The 20,805-nt window shown below is 43.9% G+C and overlaps 1 protein-coding gene across 4 annotated transcripts in view; it reads right to left on the reverse strand.

The window, feature by feature from the left end:
* The window catches only part of esrrb (estrogen-related receptor beta), a 45,827-nt gene extending 40,432 nt beyond the window's left edge, over positions 1–5,395 (reverse strand). For 3 of the 4 annotated variants that reach the window (XM_062398111.1, XM_062398110.1, XM_062398109.1), the window contains exon 1: positions 1,643–2,193. In XM_062398111.1, coding sequence (XP_062254095.1) covers positions 1,643–1,692 — 50 coding nt within the window. In that variant the 5' untranslated portion in view covers positions 1,693–2,193. Of the gene's footprint in view, positions 1–1,642; positions 2,194–5,268 lie in introns of those variants that run through there. The other variant, XM_062398112.1, reaches the window with a different exon arrangement.
* Positions 5,396–20,805: the final 15,410 nt, after the last annotated feature.

Genomic DNA, 20,805 nt, shown 5'->3' on the forward strand with positions numbered 1-20,805 from the left:
AATGTTTAAATACCTGTCTCCTCATTTTAATTAATATGATTCTGTATTTGATGGAAACTGCATTTGCAGGGAAAATAATTGGAAAATGAAATAGCTTAATTTAACCTAAAACCAAATGATTATTATGTTTATTTTACATAAATGCTGGGGTGGTGCAAATAACTGCTTATAGCTTAGAATTAAATATAAATATTAAGTTTGTCTTTAAATTTAAAGATATGTTATACATTTGAACTTATGCACCTGACGTGTTGCAGGAATCTCCACTATGTTTCGGCTGTTTGTATAAATTTATATTAAGGAGCAACTGAGAGAAAAGTAAAACTGATTTTTGGGGAATTTGCAGTGATTCAAGCTCAATGTAAAGTTCTGTGAACAAGGTGGTGCAGTAAAACAACACACATACCGAATTCAGCTTAAACAAATTTACACTGAATTATTTTCACTGGCTGTATTTCTTTAAAATTGCTTAATTATGACGGACTTGGATAATATTGAGAACATGAAAAGACTAGTTGGAAGAAGGCAATTTGTCATTTATGTAAAAAAGTATTAAGTGTGGAATATGGAACCAATTTCTAGACATTTATAAGCAAACCCTTCAGTGGATGGAAATATTTAATTATCTAAATACATCTGACTGGTTTTCAGAATTTCTGCACTCACAACACTTTATCATTAATATCTATATAAAATATCAAAGACCGATTTAATAAAATATCCTTGTATTGCAACACAATCCTAGTGTTAAAGTCTAAAGGCTTTTCATCCGTTTATACATGTATGAAAAAAAACACATTACAGGCGTGGAATTAAATACATATAAACAGCTTCCAATATGAATAAAAATTTGATTTTTCTCACAAAGTTGATATAATTTCATTTGAAACAAATATAAGTTATTGATGGATTTATCACATTGTAATGTGGCGTAAGCCCAGACTGTCCCAGCAGCCTCGCGCGCCGCTGTCTGCATGGGACAGACATGCTGAGGCGACACGCTCCTTTTATTTGTCTTTCCCTGGCTGCACATATCACAGTGTGTAATTCATCCTCTCCAATTCCACGGACTCCCGTTAATCTCATCTCCTTAAAATATGATTCCCCCTCTCCCCGGGCGGCCACCTCTATAGGAACAAAGCCATCAGCAAACAAGCCCCTAACACAACCAGACAGATACCCCCAAAATTCTTTAGGAAAAAAGAAAATTACACACTAAATCAATCTGCCATGCTGTGAATGAGATTTGTAAAGACTGGCGTACATGATGGATTCAGAAAATAAACCCAGACACACACACACAAAATCACAGTAGCACCTGCCCTGTTGCTCTTTACTGTTAAAGCCCTACATTATGCAAAAGCCCTTGAAACAATGATCAGGAGAAAGTTTAAGAAAGTGAGAGGGTGAATGAAAGAGGAAGACAGAAAAAGAGAAGTACAACAGGAAAAAGTTAAGTGACCAGACTGGTAGGGTTCAAGGAACATAAAACAAAAATAAGAGGAGCAGGTAACGATTAAGGAAAAAAGATTAAGAGAAGCGGAAAGACAGGGAAGAAGAAGAAGGAACAAAAGTACATTGCAACAGAGCGGTTAAAACGAGAAGTGAAGGAAGGAAAAGAAAGACAAGGAGGTGCACCTACTGGTTATGATAGCTGAGAGGGTCTGGAAGACAAAGTTCTGAAATGTCCATCAGTCCAGTTTTAGCATTCCAGGAATGAGAGGAAGAGGAAAGAGAAAACAATTGAGACCGGCTTCTTCCCCCGAATGACAGCAGAGCGACCTCAGAGACGAGCACGCTGCCCAACAGCCCCTCCGGCACCGCACCCCCCCAGCCTGCACAGGTATGCTGGACTCTGATGGATTGAGTGGGTGCGCGTGTGCGTAAGCATGTGTGTGAGTGTGTGTGTGTGTGTGTGTGTTTATGTATATATGCGCGGGTAAGAGAGGAAAAAAGTGTGTGTCTGAGTGTATGTAAGTGAATGCGTGTGTATGACGGAGGGAGAGAGGGAGAGAGTGAAGAGGGGGGAGGGACAGATAGACAGAGAGGTAAAGGGGGGTGAGAGGGGGAGAGAGAGAGAGAGAGAGAGAGAAAGAGAGAGAGAGCAGCGCAGGCAGGCAGGCAGCGGGATGAGCGCTAAGATGGAGAGAGCATGAGAGTGCGAGCGAGAAGAATGACTCTTTCCATGGTCGGGATGGGGCTCTTTAAGACTCAAGGGCTTGATGAATATGGAACAGCTGCTGTTGGCTGGCTCCGAGGGGCAGGACTTAAAGAGACAGAGGGGCCGGCGAAGCACCAGGGAGGAGGGATCCAAACATGCAACGCACAAAAACACACACACAGACACACACACACATACGCACACAGACAAAACAACCTATCACATGAACAACATGCAGCGACGCAGCTGGGAGAAGAGTGAGCAAACACAAAGTTTCACATCTCAATTAAATAAAAATAAAATGTACAATTGTGGATGCATAAACATTTAAATTCGAATTTAAACACAGATTGTTACTGGGAATCTGTCAATGCCAGCTTTTGTATAATAATAAGAAAAGTTAAATAACTATTTTCTCTGTATCTACTTTTAGAAGAGGGACATTGTAATTTTTTTTATTTTAGAAAGACGAGCACTCAGTCCCATCTTTCTTTGTTAGCTTGCATTAATAGGCTGTTTTTATATTAAAGCCTTAAGAAATCCATTTACACAAATAACAGAAGAGAACTTCACCAAGCAGCTGACATCCCACAAGTTGAAAATAAAGATTTGAAAAAAGAGGGGAGAAAAAAACTCCACAATATGCATTTAAAGATATCAAAATGTTTCCTGTGCTGTTGTGAAACACGTCATAAAGTAAAATCCGACAACAGCCCCGGCCACACCACAGAATCTCCCGCAAGCACTCATCTGCAGCACTTCACTTTCAGAAAAAAAACCAATAGCTTTCAGAGCATCGAGGACAGTAAATGTATTTATTGAGCTGTGTCACTAGCTCCATTTGCGCGTGCTACATGTGAGGGACCATTGTGAACCTTTCACCACCTGTGAGAGATGATCTCAAGCCATAACTCAAATTCTGGAAGCCCATCATGCCTCCAAAGCAGCGGAAAATCCAGCCCTGTCTTCCTTTAACCCCGGCTTTAGAAGCGCCCGTGTTCCACTGTTGATCAAGCCCAGTAAGAATGCAGAGAATGCAGATACCATTTCACAGTCGGTGAGGGTCTCCGTGTTACTGTATCCCCACATTATAAGAGCGGAGCTTACCATGGCATCTTACTGGAGAAACCAGCGGTCCGACAATGGCAAGGCACTTGGCCGAGGCGAGCGGCGGGGGAACAGCGGCTTGCCCACTTCTCAGAAACTCACGAGGGGCCTGACAACCGTCCCCATCAGCCACTTGACTAAAAAACACGAGTGAGTGAGGAGGAGTTGAGGTCTACCAGCAGAGTGATGCATGGAGAAGAAAAAAACAAAACCCCGGTGTGTTATATATGTCGCTGTGCTGCTCTCCAGTTTTTCTCTGCAGAACAGGAACTGTATAACCCCCGGAGAGGAATCCGGTTCCATTCATGGGCTCACGTTTCTATAATCAATGCAAAAACATCACGCAATCCCTATTGATCATCACAGGCCTATTGATGTGCAGCAATAGTGCCTCCACTGTGGCACAGATCACACAGCATCTGCTCCCTTTTCTCAGGCAAAAAACAAACGACTAAATAAATGAGAATCTGACTCAAACACCTGTCAGGTTAATTCCTTAAAGAGGAGTTAAATCAACGATCAAGCCCGGCTCTCAGACTTCAAATCAACACTGCGCAGAAGGTGGAACAAATGGGAAGAAGAAAAAAATGTATATATATGCGCCGCACTTTAGATTGTTCTTGATTACAAATACGAGTAAACTTCAGTACAAATCCAAATTTCAAATTCATAGCTATTTATTTGAGTTATAAAAACCCAAACTTTTTTTAAATATTTCTATACTTCAATTAAATAATCACTCATTTACTGTGAATCGTGTCATCTAGTCATAGTAGCAGCTGGTCCAACAATGCAGCAACACACCTAAACCACACAGAGGTGATACTCTCTCACGACACCTGCAGTATCTCTCCTCCACACGTCCCTCCCTGTTGACGTGACTGCTCGCACTTGATAAATCACATTTCTGCATATTTTTTCCCTTCGGCCTGCCCCCGTGCAGGATTTCCTCTGACACGCACCATGTAGATGTTTGTGAGCTATGAAAGACCACACTGCTGCTGCTGCTGTTATCGTTGCTCCTTATCAGCTCAGTTATGAAGAAGAAAAAAAAAAAAATCCCTGGTGTGTGACAGTTGATTTGACAGGATGTGATCTGATACAAATAAAGAATAGGGCTGCGCTGGGCCAACACTCGATCACACACGTGGCGTGACAAAGTTAGTGAAACATGAAGACCAGAAGAAAAAGACTGTGTTGATCAAGCTTTGCTGTCACATGATAATTATCACTTTTAGTTTGTTTTAATGATTTGACTTTTATGGTTTTAAATGTATCTGCACGTGCATGCGTGTGTTTAAAGGTCCTGTGGTGCAATAAGAACTTTAAATGGTGAATTGACATTTCAAATAGAAGGAGATAGTCACTTTAAAAGTAGAGTAGCTGCAAACGACTATCCCCCTGCAGAGATTTGACCATTGTTTATATGTGAGACTGGTGAAAGTGATCAGGATTAGAGACACACAACAGCAGCCAGGATTTACATGAAGATGAAGTTGAACTAATTCTGAGGCAGCTGAGCGACAGGAAACCTCAGATTACTGATGTTTTAATGAAGACAATAGTGTTTTGATTGATTTGATCCTGAGTGAAACTGAGGTCTGAGGCTGTCAACATGTTTGGCCTGAGAGAAAGAGCGAGCTCCTCCCACAGCATCTTCACATTTACACTTTTTAATATTTACTTCAACCTCAGAATTTCTCTGAAAATAAACAGACGCGGGCCTTAAAGCTCCGTGGGCCACATTTAACCTTTTCATGCAAACAGTAATGGTCAGATCGATCACGTAATTCAGTCACTATTCCCACAGGAAGATGTACAGAGTTGCACGTCCGCGTGCACAATCGCACATGCCTCGGTCGGAGATGAACCACGTGCACATGTACGCAGTATTAAAGTACAGCTACAGGTGCGTAAAAGCTTCGTTTAAAAACAGCGACAACATGTAAAATGTGTGTGGAGTGCGTGAGGAGGGGATGATGGATGGGCAGTGTACTCACTCGGACAAGTCATGTCACATCCCCGGCTAAGCACAGCGGTGTGAGGCGGTGGTGTCTCCAGGTTGTGGCTGCTGCTGCTGCTGCTGGTGGAGGTGGTGGTGCTGTCGGTGGTGTCAGTGGTGTCAGTGGTGTTCCTGGTGCGTCTCTGTGCGTATGAGCGCGCCGCTCCACTGTCACCCACCCGCAGCCCCACTGTCAACTCCTCCTCCGGCGCGCGCCCTGTGCGTAAAGCAAACACCTCCACCGGCTGCAGGACCCGGGTGAGCGGGGTCAAGAGTGAGTCGAAGGGGGGAGTGAATATAAGCCTGATACAAAAAAAAACCTCTGGCTTATTATGACTTTAACTTCCAATCAATTATAAAATAATATCGAATTTCTTGCGTAATTAAAAAAAAAAAAAAATATTCGAGTTTATTATTTTCTGTCAGGCTAATAAAGGAACTCCAAAGAGGAAACTCTCGATATCAGTTCAAGCTGCCTGTCCTTTATTTCCTACACAAGTATTTTGAGCTCCATACGAGGCTCTGGATGTGGTTTACTTTGCCTCTGGACGCGTCCGTCAGCTGGGCACGTGTTCCTGTGTGAGAGGTGAGAGTTGGAGACGAACTAAAGGACTGAACTCCTGCAGCAGTCGCCTGGTTTCCACTGTTGATGAATAAATAACAGGACAATAGGCAGCGTCGCGTCTGCAGCACGGATCACTGTATCACGTAACACGGGAGTTCACAAACTTCACTAACTCCACAGGATCTGCTTTTTTCCGCTCATGTGGAAATCCTCTTGTGGATGCAGTCACCGTGTTAGAGTGACGCATGATCAATGGCTGTTACACATGCTAATCACACTTGTTGGTGGACCCCTCCTCATGCATGACCCCTGGGGAAATCCTGGCCCTATTTTCTGTCATGGGCAAAACACTCACATATCCACATCAACAATTCACATTTAATTCACATTTTTCCCATCAGTAGCAGGTTGAAAACCATTAAATCGTTGCTATATATGTATATTTAGCCCTGCTCTGTCTCAAAAGAGTTTCTCTTCCACACATTCAATGTTCCATCCCTGCCTGCCTCAGCTGAGAGGCCGACACCAGCAACCAGCTCTATCATCTCCACTAGAGGGAGGGCTCTCTCACAACAAGGCCACCAAGGAGCTGCAGCACAGGCACCTTTTATTTATTTATTTCCCCGGGTGATAGTGTAATTCATAAACTGAATGAATGACAGTCAGGACAGTGCCAGCAGCAGTCGGCCGCACAATGGAGACTCGGCTGAATTTACTTTTGAGCACGAAAAAAAAAGAAAAAAAAACTATCCATTACAAACGTGTAATTATTGTCCTTAATAGATTAATTCATGCTGAAAGATAGAAATGGGTTCCAGGCTATTGATGTAATCATTTCACTGAGGAAATTAAGTGACATTAAAAGAATGATATTGTCACCGTGAAAGTATCATTGATTCTTTGCGAATGCAATTAACTGTATTTGAGAACGGGACCTGCACTTTGAGCTGCGCGAGGAGCACCGAGGATCACTTCATTTGTGAGAGATATAAAGACCAAATTATCCCATCAGAGGGAAAATCTATAAATGTAATGGCACAGTGCTTCGGCACGAAGGAATGACAACAGCGGTGCTGATCAGTTCCCTCTGTTAGGTGTATTAACTGCCAGCGAGCGGCTCCCAGCAGCTCACAGGAAGATTATCCAGACTGTGACGTGAAGGAGAATATCGCCCCGGTTTAAGAATTCACCTGTGAATTTTTATTGGCTAACATAAACAATCCTCTCGTAAACGTGGGAGCCATGAGATGGAAGGCTCTAATGTGTAATGTCACTGAGATATAGCCTGGAACTATGATTGCTAATAAGCAGGAGAGTGGATTTATGGAGACGTTAGAACTGTGTTTCCGATTCTACACTTAAGGTTTTTACTTTATGCACTTCTGATTACCGAAAAGTGCAAAATATTCCCGAGTTGTTGCTAATCAAATATAATGGTGGTTTTGGGGGGGGGAGGGGTATGTTATACCCTCGTAAACCAATTATCTGGCGGTTGATAAGACAAAACAAGCAATTTGAAGCTGCTGGTTTGGAAATTGTAAGACAGTTTTCACTATCACAACACGATGCGTCATCTAATCAAGAAAATAGCCGGCAGAAACACTGACAACTAAAATGGTTGGTTGGTCGCAACTCTGGTTCAAACCGATATGAAACTATAAAGGGCAGTGGGTAGCGCACACACCTCCGCCAAGGCCCCACAGTGCCCTTAAAGTCAATCAGGCTGCACCAAATTTCACACACTCATAGATATCGTTCTCTAAATATACTTGATTTTTATTTCTTTTTTTTAATTTCAAATACAATCAATGGAAATGTTGAAAAAAGGCATGGTTCAAGAAAGTGGAACAGAAACTCTGGACTCACCTGTGATCGTGATCCACACCAACATTTAATGGGTTCTTCCCTGACCCATAACACATCCTTCCACCAAGTAGTGATCCGTCCAGTAGTTTTTATGTAATCTGCTCAGTAACAGGCAAACATAACGTCCTTGGTGGAGGTAATTCACTGTCAGTGCATGTATGAGTCACAAAAACACCTTCATACATTTTAATATTGAAATCCCTCTCAGATGTCTTATGGTTTTCTGAATGTCACCATCATATAAATTATGATAATGGCCGACATGGCTGTGGCTCATAAGAGCAGATTTCTTTTGCCTTACTACTTTGATGGTGGAATGACCTGTGCACCGGACTGGAACCATCAGGCTCAAGCACTTTTATATCAGAAGTAATGAAACCTCAAACTCTGATTCAGATGTATGTGTTTTTAACCTAAGAATAAATTACATACGGGTAAACATGAAGCCTAATACCAGTTCAGCGTGTGTTGTTTTCATGACTTTCCACAGTTTGTGCGGGGAGTTTTGATGGATTCCCCACAAAAGCATGTCTGTGCAGCGGTTGCTGGTCCCTAACCCAATTACAATGCTGGTAATCCAGTGAAAAGAAATTTAGTGAAGAGGCAGAGAGAGAGTGGAGCGGGCGAGTAAAAAACATGAAACATATCAAACACAACCACTGTTATATGACGTCCCAGCATCAGAGGAATCAGGCATCAATCTCCAGTCCTGCTCACAAATGCTGCATAATTCAAACCCGAACATTTTTCTTTGCACGATTCAAACCCGATCAGAGGGTCTGAGGCCCCTCTCCCTCCACCTGCTGTCAACCGCCCTCCATCCCACCCTCACCGAAATTTCATTTAGGAGACATCGTTCTCCCTTTCCCCCTCTCCGTCTCTCTCATGCTCTCTACTTTGCTGTCTCTCCTCTCTCTTTGAATTCAGTGCACCGTGGCCCTTAGATTTACTTGCTTAACAAATATGGACAGGGGGCCTAAGTGGTTTTTGAAATCTTCGAATGGACTTTGGAGTGCCTGTGCTATGCTGGGTGACAACAGTCCCTCTGTCTCTCTCTCTCTCTCGGTCTACATCTATGTGTGTGTGTAACCGTGAGTGCTTGTCTTGTTGTCTGTCTGTTTATGTTTGTGTTTGTGTGTGTGTGTGTGTGTGTGTGTTTGTGTGTGTGTGTGTGTGTTTGTGTGTGTGTGTGTGTGTTTGTGTGTGTGTGTGTGTGTGTGTGTGTGTGTGTACACGTCCATTGCTTCCACACGCTCTCACAGACTCCCTGGCTGGGAGATGGCAGCGCTGGGTGGAGCGGCAGTCTGGAAATGAGATAAGGATGTCTGATTCATAGGATCTGACAGGAAATCTATACTCTGCAATGTTTATAATCCAGCCATTACTACACAGCCAAATGAAAGAACAATAATCCAATCATTTACTCCATATTTACCTGAGGCAGATTCTCGGCTTTAAAGGCAAAGTGCATTGCACGGTGACGGAGGCTGCAAAGCGGTGGATGGCGTCGGGCGAGGGTAAGCGTGTGGCGCGCGCGAGGGGGGGGGGGGGGGGGGTTCATAGTAGGGAGAGAGGCAGACGTAGCACGGAGAGGATGGAGAGGATGGAGCATCCTCTTGGGAGAGGTGTCAACAAAAGAGGGGATGTATCACCTGTGTGGGGTCAAGGGTCACTCATTACTCATCATTAAAACCCTGCTTATTTATGGGTTACTAATCAGAGAAAGGAGTAACTACAGTTTATGAAACAGAAGGTTAAAGGTTACACGGACAAGCGCTAAAATTTCTGCAATAAGTGTTTAATAAATATCAGGTCGGATCGGCTTTATTAACAAAAAGCTTCTACTCAAGGGCAGGTCAAGGGGTGGGGCCAGGGGGGCATTGGCCCCAGCTGAAATCTGATTGGCCCCTGAAGTGACCCCGTCCTGTAAATCCTCTTTTAAAAAAATAAACTAATCACTTACCAACAATACTAATGACGATGTGTTTAAAGCTTTTTACCCTCTAAGCTTTTTTGAAGGAATGACTTAAATGTCCACCTCACTGAATCAGGAATTATGTATGAATGTTTGACATATAATTGGACCCTCTGTGTAAATTTTGGCCCCTTTATGGCCCCTGATTCAGATTCCTAGATCCACCACTGCTTCTACTATTACAGAGCTTATACAGTTTAAAGGGGGGGTCCCATTTGGCCCCCTCGCTCTGATCCTGTGTCAACAGAGAGGTCCATAGAGCTAACGTCTCTCCATAAGCATGGAGGAATTCTCTGACGGGGGTTTACTTATCATAGAGTCTTTCATGGACAGTATGAGCTGCTCTTCATTGTGTATGAGGGGGGAGGTTTATCTTATTTGGAAAAGTGAAGGGGGCCTGCCCTTATCTGTCAATAAACAGTAATTAGATTTTGTGGCCGATAGCGTCGATTGGTTTCTAATCTAGCTGTCGCCCTAGACGTGTGTAATTAAAATCCTGATTGATAAAGGGGCAGAAGCCCGCCCACGCCACCACTTTTACCAGACCCACCCCCCGACCCCTTCAAAACACAAACAAGAGAGAGATATGAAAGAAGGCCTAGGGAGAAAACTGCACTTCTTATTGATCAGCTCTATCTGCTTTCCTATCAATGCCCTTTTTTCCCCACAATGGACGGCCTGGTGTAAAGGTTTTCCCACGTTAAACTTCATAGCTAATCTTCAACCGGCAGATTTTATCCTCCCTTTAAAAAAATTAAAACAAAGCATTTGACCTGAAATGATTTTAAAAAAAGGACTGTGGTCATACGACTTGGGCTCACACCAATTCATGCATGTGAATGGTTGAAATTCCCAGGCTAAAATAAGAAATGATCACATGCTTACCACTAATGAGGAAATGCTTACTGTGATTGTAATGCAATCAAGGAAAAAACACCCCGGAGGCGACGCACAGATGAAAAAGGAACAATGCATTTAATCTATTCCACTAATGGACCTGTGAACACAAAAATAAGGTCCACGCAAACACATACACACACACAGACAAACACACAAGCAGGCATGCACAGGTGAATGTCAAATGTGCATCACCGCACATTAGACAAATAAGGTGGTGCCTTCAAGTCACAGGCATCCCACAGGGAGTGGCCAGCCTGAAAGATGTTCAAAACCATTGCCTCCAGACCTTACTTTCATCTGAGTCCATACAGACTCGTGAGCCAGGGAGAAAACGCTGGTTCAGTTCTGGAGAAAAAGGGACAATGAAGACGGTGAAACAGACAGAGGAGTGCTGGACAGAGAAAACACATCAAGCTAAAAAAAAAAACCCAGCTATGTGAGCTGCTCTGCCCACAGCAGTTCCATAACAGCATGAGAAGAAGAAAATCTGTCTCTTAGAGTCAAATTTTCACCTGCTTGTCTGCAGGACTCTTTAATCTGTGTAAACTGGGAGAGCCAAGCAGACTGCAGGCCGGTGACCTTTCCTGTCTGACACTGGTCACCTGCTGTCACGTGTCACAGCTGACCCACAGCAGTGAATGATGGTTGCATGCGCTGCTTAACCCCCCCTCTCTGTGACACACACACACGCATGCACACACACACACACACACACACACACACACAGTCAGACTACTGTACAAAGTGTAGAGTGGATAAACCACTTCTCACTCAACAGCAGACCAATGTTCCTTCCACATCAGCAACATAATAAATCACAAATTAGACATTTGTGTGTGTGTGTGCATGTGCGTGTGGATGTGTGTGTGTTTTGAGGTGGTGGGCATTTTGAAAAGCACTGGGCCAGTGCTAAATTTGATTCTTAATGGAAGGAAAAATTTCCTGAGGAAAACTTTCATTGGGCAGAAAATGACTTTCCTCAGTTTTCACTTTCTCCCACTGAGAGAGATTGAGATTGATAAATGGTGGCAGAGCAGTGCCAGCCCATGCATGGTGTACCTCATTTAACCGCTTTCTGTAATTCCCTCACTAAAGAGTGAATAATAAGTGATTACCTAAACAAATGAAGAATAGACCATGGAAGAAAATCTGCTAATAAGGCTTTTCAAGTTGTTAACCACGAGTCAAAGTGCATTACATCTCTTCTAACCATAAAACAGGCTTTATAGAACAATCATTTACGCTTTGAAGAGCTCTGCAGTATTATGCTCATTGGGCATTAGTTCTTTAACAAGGATGTTATGTTATTAAAATCACACAATACATACATAATCCAAATGTCATGTCTGCATTATAAGTGGGGTGAGACACGGTTCTTAAAAGGCTCCTGAATCTTTTTTGTCTTTCTAAGTTGACATCTTCGTCTGAATCTTCTGCATGTATGGTTTCTCTTTATCATTTGTACTCTTTAAGTGTTTTTTCCAGTTTTGCGTTAGAAATCCACACGTCAACTGGCTCCCTGCGAATCTTCTGGACAGTTACCGGCTGCGTTCTCTTATGGGATTTGAGGGCTGACAGGAAAAGAAAAAAAGAAAGATGCCTGATTCGGAAAAACTGTTCCAGACTCAACCCCTCCAGAAATGTCCAGAAAAATGTCTGGACTTCAGTGCATCTCTGCAGGCAGCTTTCTAGAAGGACAACCACCACTACAGCACCGATCTGGGCTTCATGGCATAGTGGTCATAGTGATACCTCTCTTCAGTGAAAGACACATGAAAGCACCTCCAAGCAATTAACTGTGAGAAACAAGATTCTCTGGACTAGTGACATCGAGGTCTCCATTCTGAGCGGCATGTCTGGAGATACCCTTGATGAAAACCTGGACCGCAGACCCTCAGACTGAGACTGAGTTAAAGGTTCAGTGATGAACAGGACAGTGGCCATACGCTCACAGCCAAGACAGTGCAGGAGTAGTTTAACTCTGTGTCCTCAAGTGACCCAGCCGGAACACTAACCTGAACTCAATTGGACAGCTCTGGAGGGACCTGAAAATGTCTGTCCAGGGACGGAGAGTCATGTCATCTGCAGAGAAGACAGAAAATCTAAACAACCAGATGTGCAACGTCAAGTTTTGCCATTATGGGATATCGAGGATAGAGTGAATAATACATTTAAATGATTTTATTATACGGCAACCAAATGAGAAAAATGCACTGTTCTTACACAGACATACTTTTATGATCCATTATGATTTTATCAAGGAGTAAAATATGTTTAAGGTTTTCTCATAGTGCTCATTTGCATATCTAATGTCTTTAGATTGAATTTTTACCCTTAACAAACTTAGGAAGAACGCTCCTGGATATGGAGAACCTTGTCGTCTTGCGTGAATAAATGTGATTGGAAATCAGACTCTCCTTCAGATTCCTCTTAATAATGTCTTCTCTCCTGATAATAAGGCCAGCCATACCCCTGTGGTGCCACAACAGTGGAGTGACCTTGTTACCAGGGTGCCTTGTGTCACAGTGGGGGGGGACCTAGAGGGAAAGGGTGGGGTGAATAGATCATCTCCCCGCTTGGCTGGCACCCGCACCCTACCCTTCCTGCTCCCACCACAGGCCCAGCAGCAGAGAGGCCAGAGCAGGGAGAGGAGCAGCTCCAGGCTCTGGAGAACATGACTCCAATTAAGCTGTGGAAGCTCGGCTCACGCTCCGTTGCCTCAGCCCGGTTGTCCTACACAGGAAGACACACAGTCAACCCATCGAAATGAACTCTGTCAACATGGTCGAGATAGTCCCTGACAGACTTAGATTACGCTTTACAAACAATTTGAGGCAGATAAGGATGCACTGTGATCCATCAAGAGACCTCTAAATGAACCTGGGTATACAAGTCTGATCAATTCAGGTTTAATAACTGTTAAATATATTAAAAAAATTAAGCTCAAGCCACAACGAGAGAGCAACAGCGATGATAGCTTGTTTCCTGTTTGGAGAGCCTCGGAGAAAGAAAAAAAAAAAGAGCAGCGTTAAGCACACAGTAATAGATGAGAGCGATTGAGAGGCCTCGTTTTCCCCTGTGATTAAAAATGTATGTTGCCACACGCAGCCTTTGGTGTGGAACTCTCCCGGAAAAGGAGCTGGTTAATATTCAGGCCCATGTCTGGCTAATGTCTTAAAGTGATAAATAGGAGGGGGTTGCTGCCGCTTGATTGTTCTTCACAGGCAGTCTGGGAGCAGCAGCACAGGGGGATTTAAGGTGGAGGAATCCTCTCAAAGCTCCTCATTCATTCACTCTCAGACGCCCCATCATTAATTGGGCCTGTCGACATGACTCCTCTGTACCCAGGGCCACTGGCAGCTACCGTGGTGGATGAGCTTTTTAAGACAGTTCAAAAGAGTCCTTGCCTCATGAAAGGCATTCAAATTACATGAAATTGCATTCAAGTCAATGCTTGCAGGCATATTCATACAGTACACCGGCATAATGTCTTGTTTAATGCCCTGCATATCTGTGTGACTATAAAAGAGTCCTCTCGGGAGCCAGTCACTCTATAAAGAGTATGCTTTGCAAACCATTAATACATAATGTTTCAGTTTCTAAATGACTGTATACATATATGTTGGGAAATACCTATTCACCTCACTGCAGGTTAAATATAGTTTTCTGAATAAAACTGTAGGCCGAATATGCCCAGGAACTGACATGGAAGACCACATTTATATAACAACCCAATATCCTTTCTTACTAAACAGCTTGAAAACATAAAAAATCCAAAGGGAGTTAATAGTTTTTCCAGAGCAATATAGCATAACTGTATTGGCCAAGAATTGTCCCACATACCAAATGGAATGACAGCACTGGTGCTGTCCGCTCCAGTTTGCCATATCTGGGCCACTATAGCAATACTGCATGTCAACCAAAAGGGCTAAAATGGCCCGAATTTGTTTTGTGTTATTTGGGCCATATTCACCATTTACCATATGGGCCATGGTAAGTTCACATCCTAATTCCAGAGCATCGCATGTTTGCCCACTTTAGTTTTGGGATAATTTGTACATTTGTAATTTTACAAGTGGGCCACTTTAGGTTCATGTTCACATCCGTATCTATACCAGTTATCCTTTGAGCTGGCGGATCGAGCCAATCCCATCTGACATTGGGCAAGAGGCGCGGTACACCAGTGTATCAAAGAGCAAGAGACTTCCCACTCACATCTATAGACACTCACACTCTGATCAACCGAAACCCAATCTGAATGTCTTCGGACGGTGGAAACCAAGCTGGGATTTCAACCGTTAACCTTTTTACTGTGAGGTGCCACTGCTACCCCCCCCCCCCCCCCCCCCGCCCCCCAATATATAGTCTACACATGTACCTTTGTCTGGACCCGTGGTGAAAAACTGAATTCTGATCAAGCCTGAGTCTATAAATGACTCTTGCACACTGACTTTACAACTGAAGTGCACAAAGGAATAAAACTAAATGTGTGGCTGAACTACATCGTGTGCAGCAGTGATCCCTTTGGCACAGTTTCCACTTTGACTGTGCTGCTATATGTGAGTCGAGCGATGCAGGACAAGGTGAGTCCAGCCTTCAAAACTTTGTAATTTCTACTAATGTGGAGTTGGAAGGTGACAGAGGAAGGTGGCCAGATTTGGATCATGATGTCAACCATGTGCTTCTTTAGTATTTATAACCATTAGGGGCTGTATATATGTCATGGTGTACAGTATGGGGGCTCTTTTTTTTCCAGGGTGGCCATTGGCCTACTTCACTTCCATCCTTGACCAACTCTTTCTTTTTGCCTGGACTGACAACCCCTGTACTTCACAAGGGGGAGTTTTAATCTAATATTAGAAATTGAATGGCAACTATTAAGTCTGAGTTTGTGAGACCTACTGAACGCAGCAGATTAGTTACTGATGAAGGGCGCTGACCCTGTGGCCATATCAACTCTCAGGACCTGACCAAGTACAAGTGTTTAGCAGCTCGTGCAGCACTGGCCAGGGACCGAACGCTCCGAGCTCGTTTCCACTGAGGCCTCACACAGAGCTCACTGCTACTAACTCCGTGTGTCTTCCAGCTCTTGTGTGGTCATTCTATCCGCTTTCTCCACATTTATACTATTTGCAGTCTCACTTGTTCTCACTCCCTCTCACTCTTTCCATAGTTCACTATCTTTTGCTATCATATACTCATTTAGTCTCCCCTCCATTACTCCCTCCCCTCCTCCCTGTTGTGGAAGTGGTTTCTGTTATGGCGGCGGGAAGGCTACCCGCAGCGGGAGAGATCCTAATTAACAGCCTATTCATTTGTGTGGAGCGGAGGGCTCCTGCTTTCTGAGCACTTGTTTTATGGTGGCGCTAGGGAGCCCTGTCCAGGGATTTGGAGGGGGATAATTGCCTTTGCCGCAGGCTGCAGTAATCTGGTCGGCTAATTCATTATTTTAATAAGTTAGCTTCTCCTCGGGGGTGTGCTAGCTGCGCTGTGCCTCAAACCTTGGTGGTGCACCTCGTTATTGTGGCGCTCTTTTATACCGCCGCCCGCACGGGGTTAATAACTGTTATTAGCCTCTCTCCTCAGCCTGCAATTTCTCGTTTAACTGGGGCGATTCAAACGAACCCTTTGCGAGCATCTAATAATCAACCTCTCTGGAACCAGGGGTAATCCCTAAGAAGGGGTCCATATAGCAGAGAGGGGTAATGGATGCAATCGCCTGAGTGCCTGTGCCTCCGCTGCTTTCATTAAGGCTCCTGATGTTGCTTTTGTTGTTGATGCTGCTGTTGTTTCTGCTCAGTTCCTGCCAAATCATTTGAGGGAAGAAATATTTGCCTTGAGCGAGGGAAATGGATCAGAATTATACATGAAAATAAGATGATCATTAGGTTTGCGTAACTAATGGCTTCATTTAGGCCATAATCTTCCATCTCCCTAATAGGCTAGTCAGTAGAGTGTGTGCATGTGTCTGCAGAGATGCACGCAGGTTTAATGACCACAGTGCAGTCAAACATTTTTCTGCATTGGCTGATTAAAATCCATGCCATTTCAACAGCAAGGGAAATAAAAAAGAAAACAGGACTTCATGAGTAGAAGTATTTGAAAAATCCAATATTGGAGATGGTGACGGCTGCTTGTTTGAAGGAGCCTGCTGTTAAAATCCAATTATGAGTGCAGCACAAAGTGGCTGAAGGGTTTTAAATGCATCTGTTGGATACATTATTTCACTTTGTGACGAAAAGAGATATCCTAATTCACTTTTCAGAGAAAATACAACGCAGACAAGGGAATCCTATTATGTAGCCCCAGATATGCCTGCTTTGCATCTGCCACTGACAAAGTCTATCACTGGGGCTGAAGAGGACAAAGCATTCCAACTGAAGAAAGCAAATCGGCTGGTGGAGGTCATTTGCATTTCGGACCTGCATGCCATTGTTTTTAGCAATTGAATGAATCTTCATTTCAACATGTTTACCAGAGGCAATCACTAATGCATGTATGTTTTCCCCGCTAACTGCATCTTAATACCAATCTGTCCTGAGTGTTTTGCATCCTCTGTGCGCTGCAGGAAAGTGAAGGCCTCGGCCCTCGTGCTCTGTGTGACTTATGTTCCATCCTGTAGGCTGGCTTGTTTAGCTGTCATCATGCTGTGACCTGCCAGCCACTGTGAAATGAGCTCCTGGATATTAAAGAGGCTATCTCTTCATCTATACTTAACCATAGTGGAGAGACACATCACGTGGCACTGGGCCCTGCAAAGGAGAGGGGCAAGAACTTCCAGGATGGAAAATGTTGAAATGAGTGAGGCCTTATTATGGGGCCAGTCATATGACTGAAAGAACAACATGCCCGCTAATGTGCTTTCTCATCAAGCTAACAACAAGCTATTAAATCACCTGAGGTATTGCACAATGTTTATCCAAGAGTGTGACAGTATGCAAATGGCTGTGCGTGACCATTTAGCAGTTTTATCTGCATCTAAAAGTTAAACCTGCGCTCAGCCACAGCCCCCTCTGCACACAGGAGTGGCGGTCGTGCTCCATAAAGTACGCACATGATAGTAAATGACCTGGTTCACTATTAACTATTATCCACTTAATGTCCTTCCTGGCTTGCTTCATGTGGGGCTTTGGCTGAGCGCTGGCCTCTGGGGCTGCCTGGGGCTCGTTCAGGGCCATGGCTTTTCAAAGCCCACTCTGCCATCTGCTAGACCGGCGGGCCCGTCCCTCTTCTCGGGCTGACGTGGCTGCAGCTGGGACAGCAGAGGCCTGGTGACTGTCCCACGCCCAGGTGTTGCCACAGCTTCATGCATATGGATACAGAGATTGCTATAGATCTCTGATAACATATGTAGGAGCTGACACATGACTTATAAAAGCACTGCTCTGTGGACACTATTGCTAAATGCTGTTTCTGCACCGGGAGGAGTTCCCGTATTGATTTTTGTTCCTCTTTTGGATATATCTTATTTGACACTCTTCTGTGTGGGGCGGTATTGATCGCTGATATCAGCTGATATTATTTTGCAGAACTGCTGGAGTGGCAGAGCTCAGCCAAGCGGCCCTGCCCACCTTAAAGGCGCTCAATTTAGCATAACTGGCTTTTAATGAGTGGTCCCCCCTCTCATCACACAATCCCGAGTCCCCCCCTCCCGCATTCATCAATTCTCATTAGGGAAAATCATCATGTGGAATACCAACTTTTGGCCAATATTCATCACTGTCAACCCTCATCCACGGCAGCACAATGACAGACCCAGGATCTGGGAGTGCCTAAGTAGCACTGACTTAGCTCTTTTATTCCCTAATCTCACCCTCTGTGCTTGTGGAGCCCAAGCAACTCTCTGCAGTGCACACTCCCTGACAGCAATTACTTTATGCAAAAAGAGTGGAGGAGTTCAGTGAGCGGCGTGAGTGAGAATAAGCCTCCTCTGAACTGGGGCTGTCGGCGGGCTGCAGCATTCCAATAGGAACAGTCCACTTCCCCTGGGCTGTAAAGGGCAGCGAGGAGGGAGGGGAGATGGCAGAGGACGGCTTTGTAGAACCGAGACAGAGATCTCGTTGTGACATTGTCAAACGAGTCATCATACATTAAGTACACTATAAATAACTACATTGATTCATTGGGAATACGCTCTGCATGGCGATCCCTCCAAAATCAAATAAATTTGTGTTTATCTACTCATTCCACAAACGTCTGTCTGTGTTTGGAATGCATACCTCACCAACCGTCCGTTTCATCGGCTTCACACTTGGCATGTCTGCTGTTAAGTGCCCAGGGAAGTGCAATGTTGAATTTGGTGCAATTTGGACAAACTCAACACCAATAAAATGTGAATAAACAGGTGACCAGTGCTCTGTAGCAGGCAGTGTGCCTTCAGTCTGCGGACCGACTTGATAAGTAAACTACAGGAGCAGTCGGCAACTGGGTCAAAATCACTCCCAGATCGTTATGATAATGTGATTATTTCAGTTTCACCATATCGAAGGGACGCGCTGGTGCTGATCCCCATACGGCAACAACTTTAATAGAATCACTTCCTTCAATTTGTCTTTGAAGTAAAAACCCAACAGGAATTACAAGATTGTGTCGGGTCCTTAACGGACCCTTGAAATAACAACAGTTAAGGAAATTATTCAAGCTTATATATAAACCGCACACGTGAAGAGTAACAAACAACATTCTGTTTCATTTTAGGAAAAACATTGACTATAAAATCTTAATTTCAGATAAACCAGGTAGGATGAAATCAATGGGGGACGCAGAAACAGAACTTTTCTCTCCAGAAACAGAGTTGCAGATGTTCACAGGATTGTTTGCAGTCGTCTCCTCTGATTATATAATGTTTGAAAGGTGATGACAAGTATTTAACTCATTTGACATATTGTCAAGTACTGCGTCTGAGGATGCTGGTGGTAAAGCCATAATGATATTGCAGTGGCAACAAAAACAATGGAAAAACTTGTACCACAAGGACTACTATCTCACACAAGGACACTTTGGCATGTAGACTGGAGGAGCTGGGGACTGAACTACCGACCTCTTGCTAAGTGGACGACCCGCTCTCCCTCCTGAGCCACATATATATATACGGTAATACGATATTGGTAAACCGAATACAGGGGATAATTTCTGCATTGAGGTCAACATTTTGAAGTTTGAATGGAGTGTCTGTGTTGAAGCGTGTAGAAGTAGTTATCAATCAATAAACTGAGATAATAGGAAGCTATGATAACGAATTTTGAATTCTGAGAACAAAAGCAGCTGATCAACCAATACGTTAATTCGCAAAATATTGAACTATCCTGTTAAATCACAGCTGCATGTTTCCACCGACCCCTCGGCCCATCGACCCTTTGCTAGTTTATCTACGTCACTGTCAGTTTGCCTTCGACAGCAGTGTGTGTCCCCCACCTGTAAAAATAGCTTGTGTGTGTCATTCTCATAACGCTATAACAGGATCAATACAATCATTCCCATTTTAGCTGCGCTGCCCCTTTGCCCACCCACAGTCGAGAATAGGACAGCTTGCAAAACCCAGTCGCCATGTCAGCTAATCACAGCCCTATGGCTTCAGTCATTCGTGCCCCAGTGCTGGCCCGTGCCGGCTGCCTGCCCAGCGCCACTGGAGCTCGTACCCAGAGGTCAGCGGGCTGGCCAGATTGTCTCAGTCCGAACTCCCCTCCTGCCAGGTGGATCAGAGGGAGGCCAGCAGTTTGCCTCTCTGCTGAGAAAATGAGATCACTCCACCACAATAGGGGGGCTGCCTTTGGAAGACCTTCATTCCAGGCTACAAGATAATAGTGGAAAACCATTTGCATCAACCAAGGGGACATTATAATAAATCAGATAGTGTGATAAATTATCTAAATGGTTGGCACTAACAGGTGTTAACTGACTCTCAGCCGTTGCCATTTAGCAGCAGATACAGAGGTAAAGAAGGATTTTGTGGTTTTTTTATGAAATGTAAATTAGTATCAACTCTCAGCTGCACCAGATATATATAGATAGATAGATAGATGGATGGACGGATGGATGGATGGATAGATAGATAGATAGATAGATAGATAGATAGATAGATAGATAGATAGATAGATAGATAGATATATAGATAGATAGATAGATAGATAGATAGATAGATATATAGATAGATAGATAGATAGATAGATAGATAGATAGATAGTAAACACATACACACACACTGTCTACTGTACACACACACACACACA

The sequence above is a fragment of the Platichthys flesus genome, chromosome 10 (genome assembly GCF_949316205.1).
Source record: "Platichthys flesus chromosome 10, fPlaFle2.1, whole genome shotgun sequence".
NCBI lineage: Eukaryota > Metazoa > Chordata > Actinopteri > Pleuronectiformes > Pleuronectidae > Platichthys > Platichthys flesus.